We start from the raw sequence: 20,056 nt of genomic DNA on the forward strand, positions 1-20,056 counted from the left end.
CTGAAATGTCTCTGGGGGAGGATGGCATGCCAGGCTGAGAATTTTGTCTTTATTCAAAATGTTTGTTTTTTTTAGCGTTTTTTCATGTTGAAATGTTACAGCTGGTATATGAATGAGAGAAAACAGGGATAAATTTAACCTAAAAGCTATTTAATTAAATAAGATCCATTTCATTCCAGGTGCAACTGCTAGTATGAAGTATTTATTGTTGTGGTTAAGGGACCTGATTTCACCTACGCCACAATGTATTTTAAATATTTTAGCACTGTGTTCTGCATGTACTATTGAAATATTATAGTGTAGAAATGAAGATCGTCCATATGACATGCACAGGGGTAAAGATATCTTCTTTTCTTTGCATTCTGTTACACGTCCTTGTCTGTGTTTATGGTTAGTTAACTTGCTCTTGGATTCATAGTTTAAGCACATGGAAATATGATCTGTGTGCACAGATGGGATATCCATATCTTATGTTTTACAATCTGTGCCCACAGATTGGCAAACTATTTCTCTCCCGAGAGAACAGAGAAGTGCGGCAGTGTTGGCAGGACTTCATCAGCCACTGAGACTTCGCTGTTAAGCCCCAAAGTGAGGACTTGTCATGTGTTGTCACATGTCTGTTTAAATCGCATCAGATCGCTTTGAACTTCAACCGATGTAGTACTGAAAAGGTGCCGAGGAGTGCCAGTAGTATCTTTGCACAGTAACATCAAAGTTCTTTTCTCAGATTGAGACCATATGATCCTCTAGTTTAATTCAAGCCTTCAGATCCATCCTCTACACTGAGCTAACGCGACAATTTTCACACATGAACATTAGAAAGTTTCAGGAGAAATTGTGGACAGTTTGGTCCGGACTATTTCGCACGTTGTGTCATCTGCTAATATTTAGAAGATTTTACAGAGGCACCATCATTCCAAGATATGTCGAGATCATACAAGACTCCAGTGGGTGTGTTAACTTTTTAACACACCTGTACCTGCAGCCCAGCAGATGGCAGTAGACTTGTACTTTGGGTGTATCAGGCACCAGGTTTTAATGCGCTTTGGAAAAAGTACATTCAGTAAAATCCTTTCTCTTTCTGCAACTGTTTTTTCCTTTTTTCCTTTCTCGACAGAATTTAGCAGAAACTCTCAACGGTGTGTGATTGTGTGTGTGTGTGTGTGTGTGTTATTTGTCTTTTACAGTTGGGTCAGGATGTGTGTCGATCTGGTCAGCTCCTGAAAACAAAAATGAAAAAAAAAACCTCAGATATGTCCTCATTCCACTCCTTTTATAGTGCGTGTGTGAACGGTTTTGTGTGTGTGTTACTGGTCGTGATCATCTCTATCATCAGACTGGCTGTTTGTTTATGACCACCATGATTCATGCGTCTATAAAAATGCTCTCTGTGATTCTCACAAAACAAGAGCTGTACACAGGCGAAGTTGGATATCTGTGTGTGTTCAGCTCACAGAGATTTACACAAAACTCCTCCAGATATTTCTATGCAGTAGCTTTCTGTGTCACGCCTTGCTCCAGGTAGTAGTCACAGCCAGCTGCAGTGTTGCTGTTGTTGAGTCGAATGTTCAGTTTTATAGTTCAGTCTCTCAAAGACTTTTTGTTTGTTTTTTGTCACATTTAACAGTCTCTGTCAGTGCAGTCACATAGTATTTTTTTGTACTTGATTTGTCATGTAAACACTGTTATTTTAAACGCAGTACATTCCACAATAATTGCATCAGAGCATCATTTGAAAGCAGCTCTTCTTGTTGTGACCAAGAGCTGGAAAAATGGAGTCCTCTGAGAATAATGTCTTTGCACTTAAAAGGAGACAGCTCCAGTTAATGTGTGTGTGTGTGTGTGTGAGACCTTACACCATCATCACTTCAGAGTAAGACTGAGCCTGAGCCTGAGCTTGTTGTTTGACCAAACTGTTGCAAGTTTGACATCAGCTGTTCATTTTATGGCCCACGGTCATAAACCACTAAACGCTGAAGGCAGCGATTAGACTCACAAACTGAACCACACGCGTGTGAGCACAAGACCACAATCTCCTCTTGTACACACACATACTGCCAAGATGTGTGTGAGGTTTCAGGCAGGGTCCCCTGCTGGCTTTGTTATAAGTTATTAACAAACCTGTGACAGTGAATCCTCAGACCTCTGCGGGGGCTCGTCTCCGCTTCACACACACAGTGGGCTGCACCCCCGCATTGAGCTTTATACAACTGTCTTACAAACATAGCATGGCATTTACCAGCTCGCACAGGACGGCCCTGCTCTTGTATATCGATAAGAGTGTCACTCAAAATTCATGTGAATGCACCCAAACTTATTTTCCAGTTCTCTGTGCGCTCTCATTTTGTTATTAACAGCTTATTATCTGGCTGACTTTGGGTAATGTTCTTGCTTTTTTAGATTTAGCACATATAGCTACAGAAATATAGTCTTTATTTACTTATTCAGCATCTTATTTTTATTTTGTTTGTGTTGAAATAATGAACCTTAAGCATCCAGTCCACTCGTTTACAGCTTTTTTTTTTTCTTGCTGACATAGTACTTCCAACATAATGTCTCTCTTATGGGACCATGACGACATTGTCCAAGAATGAGCTCCAAAACAATTCCCCAGCCTATTTAAAACTGATCTGGGAGTAAATACAAAGGCGTACCTTATAATTACTGTTCAAGTTATAGTTGTAAACATTTATCATGTTTTTCCCTTTCCTTTTTTTCTCTCCAGCCTTACTTAAACGTTAGCTTCTTTAAACTCTCTGGTCATGTGAGTGCTCGTGCTGTCTTTGCCTCGTCAGGCTTCTGGACCTCTGCTGTTGTCCTGACAGAGGAAAACAATGACCAAACTCTAAAATGAACCCAAGTTGTAATGAAAAAGAATTATACTTTATTTAAGCTCTGTGTGGGGGCCATAAAGTGTTCCTTTATAAACCTCCAGGCCTCATCATTTCAACACTATAACAAGCTACGTTTCTGCAGCTCAGCTTTAATCCCCTTAAGGCTCTACTATAATACTTTCTCTGGCTCCACTTTTTTTCCAACCCTACTTTCATTACTCTACCTCTCTGCCCTCACTGACCTTGATATGTTTTGTCACCGAAGTAAAAAATCCTCCTGAAAAGCATGCCGGATTCACCCCCTCCTTAGCATACATTATCACTCATGGTCACAAAGAGGCCGGGGTTATAAAACCTGTCGGGGCATTGGTGTGTTTGTTTGCTGGTTTGATGGATAGGAACTTCAGAAGGGACAAAGAGTTCTCGCTCATGTTGTTTATGAGCCATAACCCTCAGAGCTGAACTTTGGCCAAGAACCACCTACAGTTCAGGTCTCGCATGTGTCTCAGCAAAAGCTCACAAACCAGACACTCGCACTGCTGCTTAACTTTAAACTAAATCGTGCACTAAGTTAGAAATCAGTATGCGATGGTGTTGCTGTAATGATGTCAAAGTAGCTTGTCTTCTGAGGCCACTGAGGTTATGACTGTGAATAATTATCTTTGATGAGGTGTGTTGAGTACCTTATGACATATTTCTACTTTTAACTTTATTTACAAAGTACACTAGATATAAGAAAAAGTCAAAGACTTGAGTACACAGAAGGACTGTAATCTGACACCAGAAAGCCAGAAAGATACTTGTGAAGGAAAAGATGACACTTTTTCTGACACGGTGACACTTCCCCTGTTACTCCTGACGTGAATGTGCACTTCTGGGGAGCCATTCGGATGTAAAGATGTGGTTGCATCGAGGATCCACTGAGATCTGCATTCAGCTGCACTCTTTCAGTAGTAAAGGGCCACATTACAGAAGCGCCTGCTCAGCTGCCGTGCCTCCCAGATTTGAGGCCGTTTGCCTACCCGTGACTGTTGTGACCCATTTATTATGCATAAGGCTGTTGGGCTATAGTGAGTGTGATGTTTACGTCACTGCATGTGGAATTGTGGGTAACCGAGGCAGTGCAGAAGGCGTCTGACTGAAGCATCTTCAGCTTTTACGCCTCTAGCTCCTGTGCTCTCTTTTCCCCCGACCCAGTGCCTCCCTGTAAATTAAACTCCAACCGTGCAGCAGCGTGGACGCCTGCAGAATGCAGAGTCGGCGCCCGGCACGATTGCGAGGCAATCATAAGTTGTTTTTTTACATGCACGTGTTGCAGGCTGAACACGTGAGCACCGCCGACGTACACAGAGCTGACCATATGTTGAGAGGTGATGGGTAACTTTCCAGCTCCACTGATAACGCTGTGATTGGCAAAAAGCTGACAACAGAAGTATGCTGAATCGTCCTGGTGATTGTTTTCTAAATTTTGTTTGTCTGTGGCAATAAAGCGGAGCAGCTGGAGGAGATCTGCTGTAAATCTCTACTCCTCTTTCAAAGACAAACTTTCCTTTAACAGACTATGTGACCTCTGATGACTGTAGCCACTGGGAGATGCCTGTAGGAGTGCTGGCAGGTTTGAAAGGCCGTTACCTGACCAATTTAGAACCAGAGCAAAGAGATTCATGCTTCCCAAGTGAAGGCAGAACACGTTTCACATAGAGCTCACAGACTGACATGTTTTCAGTTATTGCTCAGCGACTGCTTGACAGTAAAAGCATTTGGGTGAAGCACGACAGCGATGAGGGCTGTGCACGTCACACGTTAATGACAGTAGGAAAAGCAGGTGAGCCTACAGCTACAAGCCTAAAGCCATGACTGTGCACATTTTTCTTACCTGGACTCACATGATCAGACGCCCCCTCACAGGAGCTTCCAAGGCATCCACAACACGACTCATTAGTTCTCACTTTTATGAGGCTTGTATCCATGTAATTTAGTGCAGAAATGGCAAGTTTGGATTACATCGGGTGAATCTGTTGAGGGAGGAACTGTTCGTCTTTGTCAGATTAGTGCTTCATTGTTTCCGCAGATGTTGTGAGCTTGATTCACTTGAAATACTTTGCTTCTACAGTGATGACAAAGGCAGCTTTCTAAACTGGCGCGTATCCTTAAATTGCTTAAGGGATGGTTTGCTGGTTGCCTCCTGTTAAAACTGTTGATTCTGGGAGTTCAATAACGTATCATGTTTAGTGGAATTGTTGTAATTTGTCTCCTGGTTTAACAGGCAGATTGAACAACATGGGGGGTTTATTGTTATTTCAGTTGTTTTTAATGAAGCTTCATGAAGTTTTGATAATAATCTAAGATGATACTAAAACTGAACTCTTCGGCAGGTTCATGCTCCAAAAATCAGGCTCATTCACAGGGATAACTAATGTTGAAATGTCTGGAAAGAAATTGGATCTTTGGGTTCACCTTAATTAAGTGCTTTGATACCTTATGGTCCATTTATGGTCCGCTTTAGTTTTTTATTCTCTTAATTCGCCACCTGTTATGCTCTCATCAGACCTGTGGGTGCCGGGGGTGGGGGTAGGGTTGGGAGGATGGATGGAAGGAGGCATGGCAGCATGGATTAACTGTGCTGTGTTGTTGCTGCAGTTCACACATTCCAGCAGGCCAAACTGGGCCAACTCTCTGTGCCAACACAGAGGCCTCCTTAAACCCCTCCCGTCCTCTCCTGTGTCCTCTCTTCTTCCATCTCATTTCAACGTTGCAAAGAATCCTCGGTGAATCTGCCTCCTGTTTATCTTAGTTCCATCCCTCTTTAGATGCAGCTTCTGTCAGGAGTGAAGCCTGATCATTCAGGGCTCGCTGGTGTCTAATCTAGGCCAAAGCAAACAAAGTAAACAAATGAGGCAGAGTCGCTGCAGAGGACCTCACCAATAAACGGTGCGTCATCTTGTTTCACCTGTAATTACAACACCATCTTGAGGCCAAGCAGTGTAATTTTTAAAAACTAAAAGTCAGCGTTACAAAGCAGATACCGGTCTCTCTCTATAACAGGTAAATATTCAGTCCCGTGTTCAGTCTCTGGTTCGGTTTAGACCCGCAGCGATCCTACAATGAGAGGAAAAAAGCCTGAAAATGCTCAATATTTTTGGTCACTTCCTTGCTATGGGGCTGGCAGCTGAATTATACAAGTGACCTATGAAATGCTGCTCGTTAATTATTGACTGCAGCAGAAAAGGGATAACGTGTAGAAGTAGCTCCATGTTGTCTGGTTTGAGCTTTAATGAGCTTCAATGTCTGGCTGCTTTCTCTCGTGTTCTTGACGTCATACTGCGTGCTTCACAGAACAGTTACCAGTTTAGTATTAAGGTTGACTTCCACGAGTCATCCTCTGTTATATTAAAGGAATGTTAATGGAACTGTTTTAATGAAACAACAACCGTGTGTGTGTGTGTGTGTGTGTGTGTGTGTTGAATCTGTCAGGGTCGAGTGGAGGTGGAGGCCGGCAACGAGAACATGAAGTTTGAGACTGGACCTTTCTCTTACTACGGCGTCATGGCGCTCAGTGCTCCCACACTCGGTGAGTCTAAAACCTCCATCACTCCCCTCTTTGCTTTACAGGTTAACTCAGAGCACACATTGATAGTTTGTTGATGCACTATTCTTTCTATCTAGGGGTTGAACTCTGATTCATTTGTAAGTGAATGTGTCTCTACTGCCACCTTGTGGCAAAAATATTGCACAGCTTCATCCATTCATAGCCAGAGTTCCTGCTCATAAGACCGTGATCTTAGCTGTGAAATTTAGACTCTTTAACTTATATTCCAGATGTTTGAGAGCTTATAGGGTTTCTGTCAAGGCTCCTTACTGTCTGTTAAATCGTGCCTACAATATGTTGCCTCTGATTTCTCTTTCTGTATGTACATACAAACATGTTATTGCAGGTTAGTTCCATTTTATTTTGCCATTTTGTCTATTTAATAGAGAATATAGATTTTGCCCTCTTGTTTTATCAATATTACTCACATGACACAACACGTTAAAAGTTTCACTTCATTCCATCGTGCATGAAATTGTCTCCAGTGCTCCACAAGTTCAAGCCTTGCTAGTTGATTGGTCTTATTTGAACACTCAAACAAGCATACTGCGCTTGAATATAACTTCAATATAAGGCATGCACAAGGGCTGCAACGGATCAAAAAACTCACAGTTCGGATCGTTTCGTGGATCAGAGGCACGGATCGGATCATTTTTCAGATCAGCAAAAAGACAAGACAATAAACATAAGTTTGGTCTTTTTGTTTATTAACACTTTTAGATTATTAAATTAAAATATATAAAATCATCTTAATGTGCACAAGGCATAATCTCTTCTTTTTAACATAATTAACCCGGTCGGATTGTGCAACACGGGGCTGCATTATTGCCGTGGAGATAAACAGTTGTTGAGCAGCCTTCGTTTTCACTCCTGTCAGTGAAACCGGGGTGATGTTGCTTCAAATAGGTGGCCATGCTTGATGTGTTTCCACTGTCATTTGACTCTCTTGTGCCACAGTGCCGACACACCGTCACGGTTTTATCCCCTAACCTCTTTTCCCCATACAGGGAACTTAAATGACGCGGGGCGTTCAAGCTCCTCCGTTCCTCCGCTCGCCATGACCACGCTGTGAGTGGACTGAACATGCGCACAACTTTCTTTTTTTTTTTCATAAATCAATCCACCGATCACGAGTGTGCCGAACCGAAGATATTGATCCGAACGGATCACGGATCAATGATGACCCGTTGCACCACTAACATGCACCTCTCCAACAAAGCCTCCCGTTATCTACCAGCAGAAAGAAAAATAAATTCTGAGAATCTACCAAATGATATATATATAAAAAAAAAATCTGGATTTACTAAAGGGGGACAAAAGTTTTTAAGTTCCTCCGATTGCATGGACAGAGCTCACGTATTGGATCAGGAAGTGAAACGTCAAAGATCTGTTGTTGGAATGGGCTGTTGGCTTGTTTCACTTCCTCCTCTCCATTCCTGTCTGTTAATTTTCTGCTGTCTCCACATTTCTGTTGGCGACTCTGATTTCTGGATGAAGCCACAAGATGTGAGTCTGAAAACAGCTGAGTCTGACAGATGTGATCATTTATGAGATCCTGTTTGGAAGAGATCATCAAAAGAAACCCAATTAAGAATACATGTGTGCTAACAGGACCTGGCATACGTAATCAAAACTGGTCTCAGGATGCATATCTCATAGGGAAATCTAACTCTCAATAGGGTTCGTACTGCGATGGCAGACATTTTTATATTCATAAGTATGTTCATAGCTATGACAAGACATGCACTCAAGAGTCATTCAGACCTGAAGTGACTACGCTGTATGGTATTAACCTGGGTTTTTAGTGTAGATCCTTCCCTGTAATTCGCCTTTGATAGCATCTTACAAACGCATAAACAAACATTAGTGGTTTCTGATCCTCGAGTGTGTCATAGTGGAAGGATGAAAGATGAGCAGTCTGGAGTGGATAGTTATGTCAAAATGTGTCCGATTCACCAATTATTGATAGATTTAATGTAAGGGATGCGTGATATTGGAATTTGCAGATATCTAATTTGGGCCTATTATACACTCACATAATGTGTACGTTTGTAGCAAAGAAAATCAAACCCGCTCCTCCCTTTTATTCTCTCCCTCGTTTTTCATGGTGTTTAAAGAGAAAATCTGGAGCTGTGAAGCACACGTGTGACTGTAGAAAAAGTACATTTTCCAGTTTTTTTTTTTTTTTTTTAATAGAAACATCTATTTTTCTTTTCCAGGGTTTTCCTTTGTTAGTTCTGTTGCAGAAGTGCACATATCAGCATCAGTAAATATGCAGCAGCCTCCTCCGTTGATCACCTTCATATGTCAGTCATTACAATGCTGAAGCCAAGATTAATTTAATTCAGTGTGTTGCCGTGAATGTCTGATCAGAGTGTTTTGATGTTGTGTCTTTTCCTGCCATTCTTTGCCTCGTATAACACTCGATTACTCTTTCAGATACTTCGGGAAGAGAAAGAGCCAAAGAGATGTGCAAAGCATGATTTTTGTTTCATTGTGTGTGACCTTCCTCCCTCTTCAGCCTCATTTACTCATTCCATCAAACTTCTGATCAGTGAAACTTGAGAGGAAAAAAAAAAGCCCATTCAGGCCCAGAAAAATGAACCTCACCTTCATGCAGTTTAATCTGATAGGATGTTCTGTCTCCATGGATTCGCATGTTCTCGCCCAGTCTGCGAGCAGATCTGTCTCCCTGTCTCTCACTGACTGTCCCTCCTCCTCCTCCTCCCTTCCCTCTCTCCTGTCCTCTCAGTGGCTGCACCTCGTCCTCGCCTCCTCTCCTTTAAGAGATTTTCTCTGTTCTCTCGGTTACCAGGTAAACGCCGGCATGTCTGGGTCCTTTAACACCAAGGACAGGCGGGGCTCAGGTTTGGGTAGTTGGAGCTGGAATGGGGGGGCATTTGTTGTACGGGCTGGGTGAATAGATGCCTGATTACAAAGCCCAAAAATTGGATTGTGGTTTGCACCTCTGTTTACATCCCAATCAGTGATGCCTTTTGGCTTAGAACAGCTGCTGTTGTATCACTGACTGTGTTGTAGCTGCAAGTGCTGCACGTTCGGGTTTCAACTCAAAGCACCAGCTTAAGTAGATTTACTTTTTAAGGATAGCAAGGAGTTACAGAACGACAGCTATATTTTGGCAAATAAACTCTTTGTTAGCCAAAACCGCCTCCGTTTCACCTCGTCGTACTGAGTTAACATTTCTATGCACACTTTGCGTAGCAGATGAGGCATCGAGGAGAAGGCAAATCAGTGGATTTAACACGTAGGGTGTGTCTGCTTTGAAATGTGGTCAGATTCTTTCTGTTGAAACAATCTATTTAACTGGAATTTGAAAGAAAAAAGTTTGACCAGCATTACTGAACAATTTTAGGGGGGTTTAACCATTACATACGCGTGGATTCCAAGAGCATGTTCCTTTATACGCCTTTATATTGAGATTAGTTTTATTTTGTTGATTTCTGCCTTTATCTCTGCATTTATTTGAGCGAATGGAGGCAAAACCAGAGCTGTGACAGTTAGCCAACCTCAGATTTTTGCCTCATTGCACAAAATGTGTGCTAACACATGTGTTTTCATAACTGTGGCCAACACAACTACGTATTTAAGCCTGGCCTTTAAGGATCCTCCCTGGAAGTCATGACGGTGTTCGTGAAAGCTGAAATCAGGTGATGTCAGATGAACCAGACAGTCATTTTTCAGCTGATGAAAGAGTTTATCTGCCAAAAATATCAGCGTCGTTATTAAACTGGCAGGGAATAATTACATGAGATGATGGGACAACATCGTGAAACACCCAGATGGGGGTCTGACTCCCCCCGAGGGGTGAAGCTGTCTCTGGATGCATCCTAATAGCTTCAGATGGATCGTTCCACACTTTATTTGACTCATCTCTGTAGCTGTAGCAGCAGTTAAAAAAGGGAAGGAGAAATCATGAAGCTATCCGGATGCAGCCTGTGATTTATTTATTTTTTTTTATCCTGCAGTTGGTATTCTTGGACCTTCCGTCACTTACAGTGTAGTATGTAACCTAGCTTTGAATAGACTAGAAGGTATTAACTGCTGCAGCAGATTCTAGTAAATTCAGAGCACAACAAATCATTTAACTCGCTCAATGACTTATATTCAGAAATACTAACTCATTCTGCAAACACCTTGTGACGAATCGAGATAAGAAAACCCACAATAATCCAATGGGGGACTTTTCTGTAGGTTTTGACCATCGGATGGGTCTGAGCATCACCTTAAGCCATAACAATGCAACTTGTAACTTCTGTCTGCGTCAGTTTGTGTTGGGTAATGTGTCTTCGGCTGTGAGAACGTGAGGGATGTCAACATCCAGCTATATTCTTATGAAGTATATCTAAGAATCTCTCTCTTTTTTTGCTCAATCACAGATCCGAACTTCATCTGTGGTCATCTGTGAAATGCAATAAAATGTAAAGCAGAAGTCATGTTTTTTCTCACTGGTAATTTCATCAGCCACAAACGATACCCAAGACTTTCTTTAGAATTAAATGAAAACAAAAGGCTTCTTTAAATAGGACTACTTTATTTATTTATGCATTTATTTTATCCAACGAGAAGTTATAGATTAGAAACGTTAAACTGTTGCCTTTGTGGTAGTATTTTTATCTGAAACTGAAAGGAAGCGCTATGTTTTAGCTCAACATGAATCAATGGTGTATCAAAGATGAAAAGACTGGAATTAATTTGATTATGGAAACTCGCTTCCTGCCCCCTGCCTCTGAAAAAGCTCCGTCTGCTCTGATTGGTCAGCTCCTCTGGCCTGATCAAGCCCCACCCCCCACCATTTTGCATCAGCTGTCGGAGCTCAAAAATGTTTGAATTGGACACAAAATGATGACTTCCAACATTTATAAAAGCTTTCAAGGAAATGACAAACACTACAATGCAAAAGCATTTACATTTAAATACAAAAGGAATTTTATTAACTGATTTTTGTCATTGGGCCGTGAAGCAGAACAGATAACAGTTGAGGAGACTTTCAGTGAGAATATCAGAGTAGCAGTGCATTAAATAAAAGGTGAGAAACCTAAATAAGCCTCGACTACTTTAATGGATGTGGGTGTAAAGTTTGAGTTTACAGTATCCAACCGTAGAAAAGTGCCTTACTGGATTATAGAAAGTTCCTATGCATTAAAACCCTCTTTCCTCATTTAGTGAAATCTAACCACTAACTAGAAAACTAGCTGTAGATGACCAGGATTAACAAGCCAGCTCAAATTCTTGAAGACTAACGCAGTTGACGTGTCCAGGTAAAACAGTTTCCTATGACTCATTGAGGCCGCCTCCTGGACGACTCACGCCGACTGGTAATAATAACACACACACGGTAACGACCTTGCTTGTGAAGTGTATGCGTGTGACACATTCTGGAGAGAGTGTTTGCTTTGTTTTGATGAAAAGGTTTGCCAGAGGTTAGTCACTGTGGAAGCAGAGGTGGAAAATAACTATGACGAAGAGTCCATTCATTAAAGACCCGTTAAACTTGAAGTAGAAGCAACTACTGTTTTGATTTCACTGAGACTTTAAAGAAAGCACTTTTAATGCTTTAATACATGGCTGTATGTTAGTTTTAGCTTTTTACCAGTATGCTCTAAAGTTTTAAGTGATATTCTAATCCTTTTCATGATTTCCAATTAATCATTGGAGGGATATTTCTTTAAAAATTGGCAAACATTTGCTTCTTAAATGATGGTTTTCTCAGTTTTACATCAGCAGAAGCGTAGTCATCTTTGATGTGGGCAGATAAAATGAGTGATTAACTCATTACTTGTGTATTTATCACAGCAAGGCACTTAGAAAAATTGTTATCACTAATATGTTCACATTAATAGGATTTGTATTAAATGAGCAGTGGTTTGTAGTAAAAGTTTACATTTTATTCCTCATCTAGCACATCGATTCCACCTCTGTCAACAACCCGTGACAGTTTGTGCACGACTTGATATTTCTTAAAAGCATTAATAACACTGATCAAAATGTTTGACCAGAGTAAGGTGCCCTGAATAACACACAGCGAGCCACTGCTTGTCTCGCTGTTGGAGAACTTTATGTCTCTGAGTTTGTGCTGTAATGCTCCGAGTGGATGAAACGGATAAACGTTGGCTTCTGTTCAACCCCTGTGTCTCTCTCTGTCTCAGACTTGACATTGTTTCGTGGTTATTGTTGTTTTGTGCATTCATTACACCTTGTACGTTCCTAATTACTCGTCCATTGAAGTTAACCTGCAGGCCACGCTGCATCTTGTGCTTTAAAGGTCTACATTTATCTGCGTTCACATCACAGAGCCATGAATTCATGGGCACACGTCGCAGCTTTCTGTAGTGAGAAACACTTTACTTTTGGATGCGTGCACAGACGACTGCCTGATCGACGTTGCTGACGTCTTTACATTGCTAAGAGGAGCTGTTGCTAACTTTTCATGTATGTGTGCGTGCTTTCAGAGTTTCGTTCACCGTCCCACGTCAGCGGGTTGAACCGAACAGCCTCTCTGAGCGGAGCCGACCGGACCGAGTCTCTCTCTGTTAGCGGCAGCAACAGTCAGCTCAACAACAGCATCCCTTTGCAGCAGTACACACCTGACTTCTACGTCAGAGCCCTCACCGACCTGCAGTTTGTCAAGGTTGGTTATAGGTTTTCATCTTCACAGAACGGGTGAATATATAGTTACTGTGGACTTACCCAACACTGCCGGGCACGTCCAATCGGGAGGAGACCCTGTGAAGGAGCCCGAACTCGCTGGAGGGATTGTATATCCCTTCTGGAGAGTGTGTCGCCAGGAGAAAGGCTTGTCTGGGTTTCCTCCCTGAACCTGTTGTCTCCACGACCCGACCTCAGATGGCACGAGACAAACAGATGCTTTAAATATAGCCTTTTTGTTTCGTTTCGTTTTTTTTTGGTTTTTTTTGCTAATGTCCTACAGATTTTGTGTGACTTCTCAAAACCCCAGAAGTTACAACTTTTTAAGATATAACAAAAGAAAGAAACTGCTTGAAAGTGAAACAGAGAAACTAGTCAGAAATGACACCATATTTTGGACTTAAAATAGGAAAATCTCTTTTGTTTCCCTTTTTACACTGTCCAAAAAACATTTAAACATCTGCTAATGTCTGTTTCTTCTTTACTCAGTTCTGCATTAATCATCAGCGTGATCTGATGACTAATGCCCATGATGATGTTCTGCAGTGTTTGGCATCAGGATCCATATCAACTGAAAATGTCAATGTTGTCACTTTCCATCTCTCCCTCAGATCACGCGGTCTCAGTACCAGAACGGCCTGATGGCGTCTCGTTTAGACAGCACGCCTCAGTCCCCGGAGAGCGGCCACAACGCAATTCATCTGGAACAGACGACCCCCCCTGCCACAGCCAACACCACCATCACAGACCTGGGAGTAGACTCCACCCCCATAGAGAACGGCCCGGATGAGACCACGCTTCTCCTCCTCAACGAGCAGAACTTACCGCTCACGGTCAACCACCACAGCCAGCTGGAGAACAGCATATGACCCCCTGCCGGCCCCGATCCTCAGCACTCCCGAGTACTACGTTTGCACACATGCACTACTGCGATCGGATGTGTGCTGAGGAGGGGAGGCCTGTGTGTGTGCGTGCGTGTGTGTGTGTGTGTGTGAATGCAGACACATGCCTTGGCACAGCTGAGAAGGCTCTAAGAGACAAGCCATGTGCATGCATATTGTGTGAATATGCAAGGATTCAACAAAAAACACACAGAACAAACATACACTGATGAGCCAAAACTTACGGATGAAGTGGAACGCAGATTATGTCGCAGAGATGTCACATGATGCTTTGAAGCTGTACGAAGGGAAGTTGATAGCAGGCAGTGGGCTCCCATCTTCTTTTCCCGTTGGGAAAACAGCACAGACCCTAAGCAGATGGGGACAGCAGCAAAACATATTTACCCACCTAAAAATAAAATCAGTGTCAGTTCAAGCTGTGATTTCCATCTGTGCTCTTTCAAAATCAACAGACTTCTCTGACAAAAGGTAACTCTAAGTTGCAGAGTACTACTTGTAGATCCACCTGCTGCCTCAGCTTTATTGCCTTACAACCACACTATTATGTTGGAACATTAAAGCCAAACCATTACTTTTAAATCTCACATAAAACCAGTTAGGCTCCGCCCACCATCCTGCACTGGCTGTTGACATTTGAAATTAGAGAAAGTTCTTCATTGGATACACATTGCAAAACAAGTCATGATAACCAATTTCTTTAAAACACTATTAAGAATACCTATAAAACAGAGTTGTATTGTCTTTTTTGGCCGGATAAGTGATGTGTGGTGCAAGACATGCAAAAACACTTTTAGCATCTGCTTCTGTCCTGGTGTTTTGGCTCATCAGCGTAAATACACACACCAAAGTGTATCGTGCCACAACCAATTGTCAACCATAAACGGACACACCACAAACCCAGCAGTCATCTGGTATTCCATCGACAGACGGCAGTCTCTGTGCTTCTTAACCTGATCGCTGAAGCCTGCTTGACTGGACCAGAAAGCTACTCCACGTGTTCGGCCGGCACTCGGAGGTGTTGCCGATGTTGAGTTTCTTCCTCTCTTTGTGTGTTGCTTCCAGTTCAGAGACTCAGGGAGACTCCGCCCTCCTGCCCCCACCCCAAATACACGATACTGTGGTCGAAAGTCGCGAAGCAAACCCGCCGCCGCATGTGTAGCAGCCTGCAACCTCCACAGCATCCGTACAGCTAGAAGACAAAGAAGACCCCAACATGTCAGCGGAGTTTAAACAAAGTAATATATGTTCTGTAGAAGTCAATAGTGAGATATTTATTTATGAAGTCTATGCTTTTTTTTTTTTTTTGCTTTTTGTTGTTTAGTTGGGGGTGAGGGTGGGATGTGGATTTCTATGTTCTCCTACATGCTTTGGGTGTTGAATCAGCGAGTAGCCGAGAGCCTTTAATCCCTCATAGACAGCCAGTCTGTAATGTAATCAAGACAATCAGTTTGAATTATATGAATGTGTTCGGTGAAATGTGTAGGGTACGTTAACTGTGGCTGCCGTGTTCTCAAACCGCCTTTCCTCTGTGGAAACGTTCACCTGTCACTACGTTCGGGGCAGTTTTTAGATACTCTGGTCGTGTATAAAAAACACTTTGCTCAGAGAAGAAGGCGTTTGAGAGCAAAGAGACTGGACACGTCCTTTCCTTAAAAGAGAGGGTTGATCTTTTTTTGTATGTGTGCGCGCGCGTGTGTCGAGGTGTGTGTGTGTGTGTCGTTGACCAAAACATGGCCATCACATAACTTGATGGGAACAGAAACCAAAAGAGGAATCCTTGATCACCTCATGACTAGAAAATAGTTTAACAAATCTGATCTTTTATTTATTCATTCACTGTTTGTATATATTTTTGTCAGTGTGGGGGGGGGGTTGGAAGTGTAACTGTACTTTGGCTCCTTGTGAGATTTTATTTGAGAATGTTTGCATTTAGCGGTTATGTTTGAGTTTCTGTTTATAAATCTGGGGCGAGGGGGATGAACATAGTGAACAGAAAGCCGTGTAACACGCCGCCCAGCCGTGTAATCAACCACATTATGTCAGTTTTATAGAAAACAATATCCTATAATAATGATTATTATCAATACATTCTTTTAATTGGACCCGCATGCACTCCGGATACATTTTACGGTACCCTAAAGGTGATTTTAAGAGAAAAACCTGTCCTAAAACGTCTCTGTCTTGTGATTTTTTTTGTTTTTGTTTTCTTGTTGTTGTTCCATGATCTTGAGCACAGCCACAGTTCTGTTCCATACATTTTTCTGCTACCCAGCATCAAAAGTTAAACACACTTTTCTTTGAAAAGCTAAAGAAAACAAGCTGATTTTGTGATGGAATTTCTTCTTCACACTACATTTACCAGAATGCAAAGCGCCCTTTTATTGGTACACTGCACTGTTCTGGACTTTTTTCCCTCTTATTATTATTCATCTCCCCTTCTTTATGCACAGTAATCAGAGGTGATTATGGTGGGTTTCGCTCCTCTTACTGAGCAAAGCACAGGTTGCACAACTTACAAAGAAGGATCTCAGATTCAATAGTTTGCAAAGATGTGGATTTCTTCTGAATATTCCTGCTTGTCTCAAATCGGCAGCATCCAAACAACAAGTTTTATATGACCTGATCGGTCAGTGAGTGCAAACTGTGAAATTTCCCAAAAGCAGAACTACTGAAACTCTGTCATGGTTTTAGCTAAACCTTGTCAGTAATTCTCCAACTCAAACAGGAAGAAATACGAAGCACTTTGATTTAATTTTCAAATTGAATCTGAAACCAAAGGATGAGAAAACGATGATCTCATTTCTGTTTTTGAATTAAGTGGAATTTGCTTTCTTCATTTTTCAGGTTTTTATACTTTGGAAAGCTTTGATTTCACGGTGTTGTGAAATAGTACGGAAACATTTTTCCGCCTCCTCTGCAGGTTCAACACACGGAAACACAAACCAAGCATTTGAAGCAGGCAGAATAAACTCGGGATGGAAGCTCTTGATAGCCCCTTCATGTCATGTGTTTGGGTATAAACTGCCAAAGATGCAAGTGGAATAAAGACACTTTTTTTCCTGTTGCACTCAGTCCTGTTCGAGGCTGTTAATGGAGGCTGGGAGTGTCTGAGCCGCAGCGTTGCCTTAAAGCACCTCAGTTTGAATCTTTTGTCCAGTATCCCTCCTCCTTTCTTGCACAGTGGAAATATCTGGTTTGTTTTAATGTAGATTTTGTCGAGCCGTATCAATCTTATTCCACTGTGGAGTTAAACTACACAGCAGATTTTTAGTGATGTTATTTGCTCTGGTTTGATGATTAGCTTTAAGGAAGAAGCAGGTCAAAATAAAGATGAAAATGGGAAATAAGTTTCACCCTTTGATGGTTTCATGAGAGAGATTTATCTGTGTTCTCTGTGAGTTGCTCTGTGGCAGAACACAGGCCAAAATATCTTTTCTGCAACTATTTTAAAGTTGTGACCCGTTCGTTTGACAGCAGGTCTTTGATCATGAGGCGAGCAGGTTTGCACAGACGTGGGGAACAAGCTGGTTGAATCTACAAATCTTTCTTGGGTTTACAGTGTTCTAAATGCGATTGTATTGCATGCAATCTGTATTCTCTGCTCAACTTTGATCCGAATGCTTTTATTTCCGAATCGTTTTGATTTTATGATCACACACACACACTTAGCTTTTTTTTTTATCCAAACGTTGCTGTTTTGCCCCCAGAAGCTCCACCGAAGCGGAATAACGACGAAGCGAACCCACAGACATCACCAAACGCTGAGTTTCTTCTTTTATGATGCCTTTTCCACAGCTGCCTTCAGGTGCTGCCTGTTACTGGGCCTTTCTATCCTCACTTTTGTCTTCAGTTAAGAGAAGTGATTTCAGTTCAGCTGAAGTTAGTGAATGACTTTGCCTTAATTAGCTCTTGGGTAGGGTGTGTTTTTGGTCGTTAAGTAAAGAATTTTTGCAATATCTGACTAAACATGAGCAGAAAGTACATTTCTCACGCATTGCCAAGATCCTCTGCTTTGGTTCTCTGTTCCTGAGCAGTGCATGTATCATTATACCATAGTACCACGTACTGTGTATGAATGCATCAAACTTAATGTTGCAACTCCTGCTGTTTCTGCTTTTTCTGTCACTGTTCTTTTTTTGTCACTGTGTCTGCATGACAATGCCTTCCTTTACAGTCATCAACCCCTCTTTAGGTCCTAATATTCATGTCAAATTCAAGTTCTACACAAAGAATCGCCTTCAGACATGCCCTCAATGTGGCAACATGAAGCAATTTATCTGTCAGTTGCACAGTTACTTTTGGACTGTAAGTCCTAAAGGGCCAATGCAGGGTTTTTTCTCTGATATTTTCTATTTTAAACAGCTTGAATGAAAGTTCCAGTAAGATCTTGATTATCTTTCATGTAAATCTGCCGTGGAAGTGTACAGAGGCACCGTTGCAAAAAGGCATCACAATTTGAATATTTTTACGTAACTGAAGATGTCTCGACTTTTTTTTTCAGGTTCATTGGAGCGACAGAGTCATTAATATTAAGCTGAGACACAAGTCACCTGGTAGAGCTCCAGTTAATGACACTGTTTATCTTTAGATCCTTAACTTGAATGGTGGACAGAAAACTAAAGCGAGCTTTGCTTCACCTGCTCTTGTTTAAGTCATCTGGTGAAGTTTCCTCTGTGTAAACCTGTTCTGGGATATCTCTCCTGAAACGAAAACGTCCCACCATCTCCATTTTGAAGAGAACATCAGCGCTTTAGTATGGGGGGGAAAAAAGGAATTTTCCCAAAACAGAAAATTTGCCAAAGTTGCCTGCAGAGCGACTCTGTCGCAACGCAGTTACTGACCAGGATTTCATAACCATTTCTTTTCCTCCTGACTCGTTGACATGACGCTGCATTTTGTCCTACATCGACGTCATTAAAAATTTTGAGATGCTCACTGACCCACACTTCTGTTGCCTTCGCTGTCTTTTAATGACTGTCCTGGAATTTTTGTATTCATTCCATATTTTAGCTCATTCTGACACACACTCCTGTTTCTGTGGACTGTTATTGTTGGTTTTGCAGATGTGTGTGGCTGAAGTAGAAATGTTTGTTCTTTGAGTTGCCCCCCCCCCTGTTTTAAATTGTGCTGGGTTTGGGTGTGAATGTGTGTGTGAGAGCATTTGTGTATCAGTTTCAGTTGTGTTTTTGTACCTCAGAATACTGTCAGTAATTGTGTTAAACAACAATCTTTGATTTATTTTTATTTTTTTGTCATGAATTTAATTTGGGAACATGACAAATGGAGCAACTGGCATTTGGGCGGAAATTAAACTGATTGTCCTTTATTCTTTCTAGCATGATGCTTTAACTTAAAAGAAAACAGATAAAAAGGGTGTAAATACTGTTTTATAATTTCTGTCTTAATGAGTTTTAAAGATGAAGAAAGTTATTAATAAACCTGAGATATTTTTCTCTATGGAGCTTTGTGATGATGTTTTACTCCTTTACATTTATTTACAGGGTTTAAAGTGTTACGAACCAGGATCACGATTATTTCTTTACATTAAAACCTGTTAGTGTAGTTGTGCTGTTGTGAAGAAAGGCGAATGAGACTGACTTCCACATACAGAAATTACATCCTCTTTCAGGTCTAAGGTTTGATCCATCAGGACATAGTAAAAAGTTCCCTGGTCCTTAGCAGGTCTTTATGATTTTACACCGTGTCATGACTTAATAAACGAAAACTAAGCAAAAATGCAGAGGCGTTATGTGAAAACTAAGTACACCTTATGATTAAGCAGCTTGTAGAACCACCTTTAGCCGCAGTAACTAAGTTTTCAGTCTCACATTGTGATGGAGGAATCTTTGGCACAGGCTTCTTTAAAACGTTGCTTCAGTTCACTGATGTTGGTGGACAGTCATTTATGCACAGCTTATTATGGTTCCTTCATTTGATTACAGAATGCATCTCGAACAGGTGGAGGCCCGGACTTTGACTGGACCATCGCAACACTTTGATTCAGTTGTAGATTTGCTGCTGTGTTTGGGATCATTGTCTTGTTGATGACCCAGTTTCTGCCAAGC

At 41.6% G+C, this 20,056-nt stretch overlaps 1 protein-coding gene across 2 annotated transcripts in view; it reads left to right on the plus strand.

Moving 5' to 3' along the window:
- Positions 1–19,362, plus strand: part of LOC140309500 (metal transporter CNNM4) — a 43,263-nt gene extending 23,901 nt beyond the window's left edge. The window contains exons 5-7 of one of the 2 annotated variants that reach the window (XM_072387371.1): positions 6,309–6,405; positions 12,894–13,072; positions 13,701–19,362. In XM_072387371.1, the coding sequence (XP_072243472.1) occupies positions 6,309–6,405; positions 12,894–13,072; positions 13,701–13,958 (534 nt within the window). In that variant the 3' untranslated portion in view covers positions 13,959–19,362. Of the gene's footprint in view, positions 1–6,308; positions 6,406–9,175; positions 9,750–12,893; positions 13,073–13,700 lie in introns of those variants that run through there. The other variant, XM_072387372.1, reaches the window with a different exon arrangement.
- The last annotated feature ends 694 nt before the right edge of the window (positions 19,363–20,056 follow it).

Source organism: Leuresthes tenuis, unplaced genomic scaffold (assembly GCF_036924035.1).
Source record: "Leuresthes tenuis unplaced genomic scaffold, fLeuTen1.0.hap1 SCAF_6, whole genome shotgun sequence".
Classification (NCBI taxonomy): domain Eukaryota; kingdom Metazoa; phylum Chordata; class Actinopteri; order Atheriniformes; family Atherinopsidae; genus Leuresthes; species Leuresthes tenuis.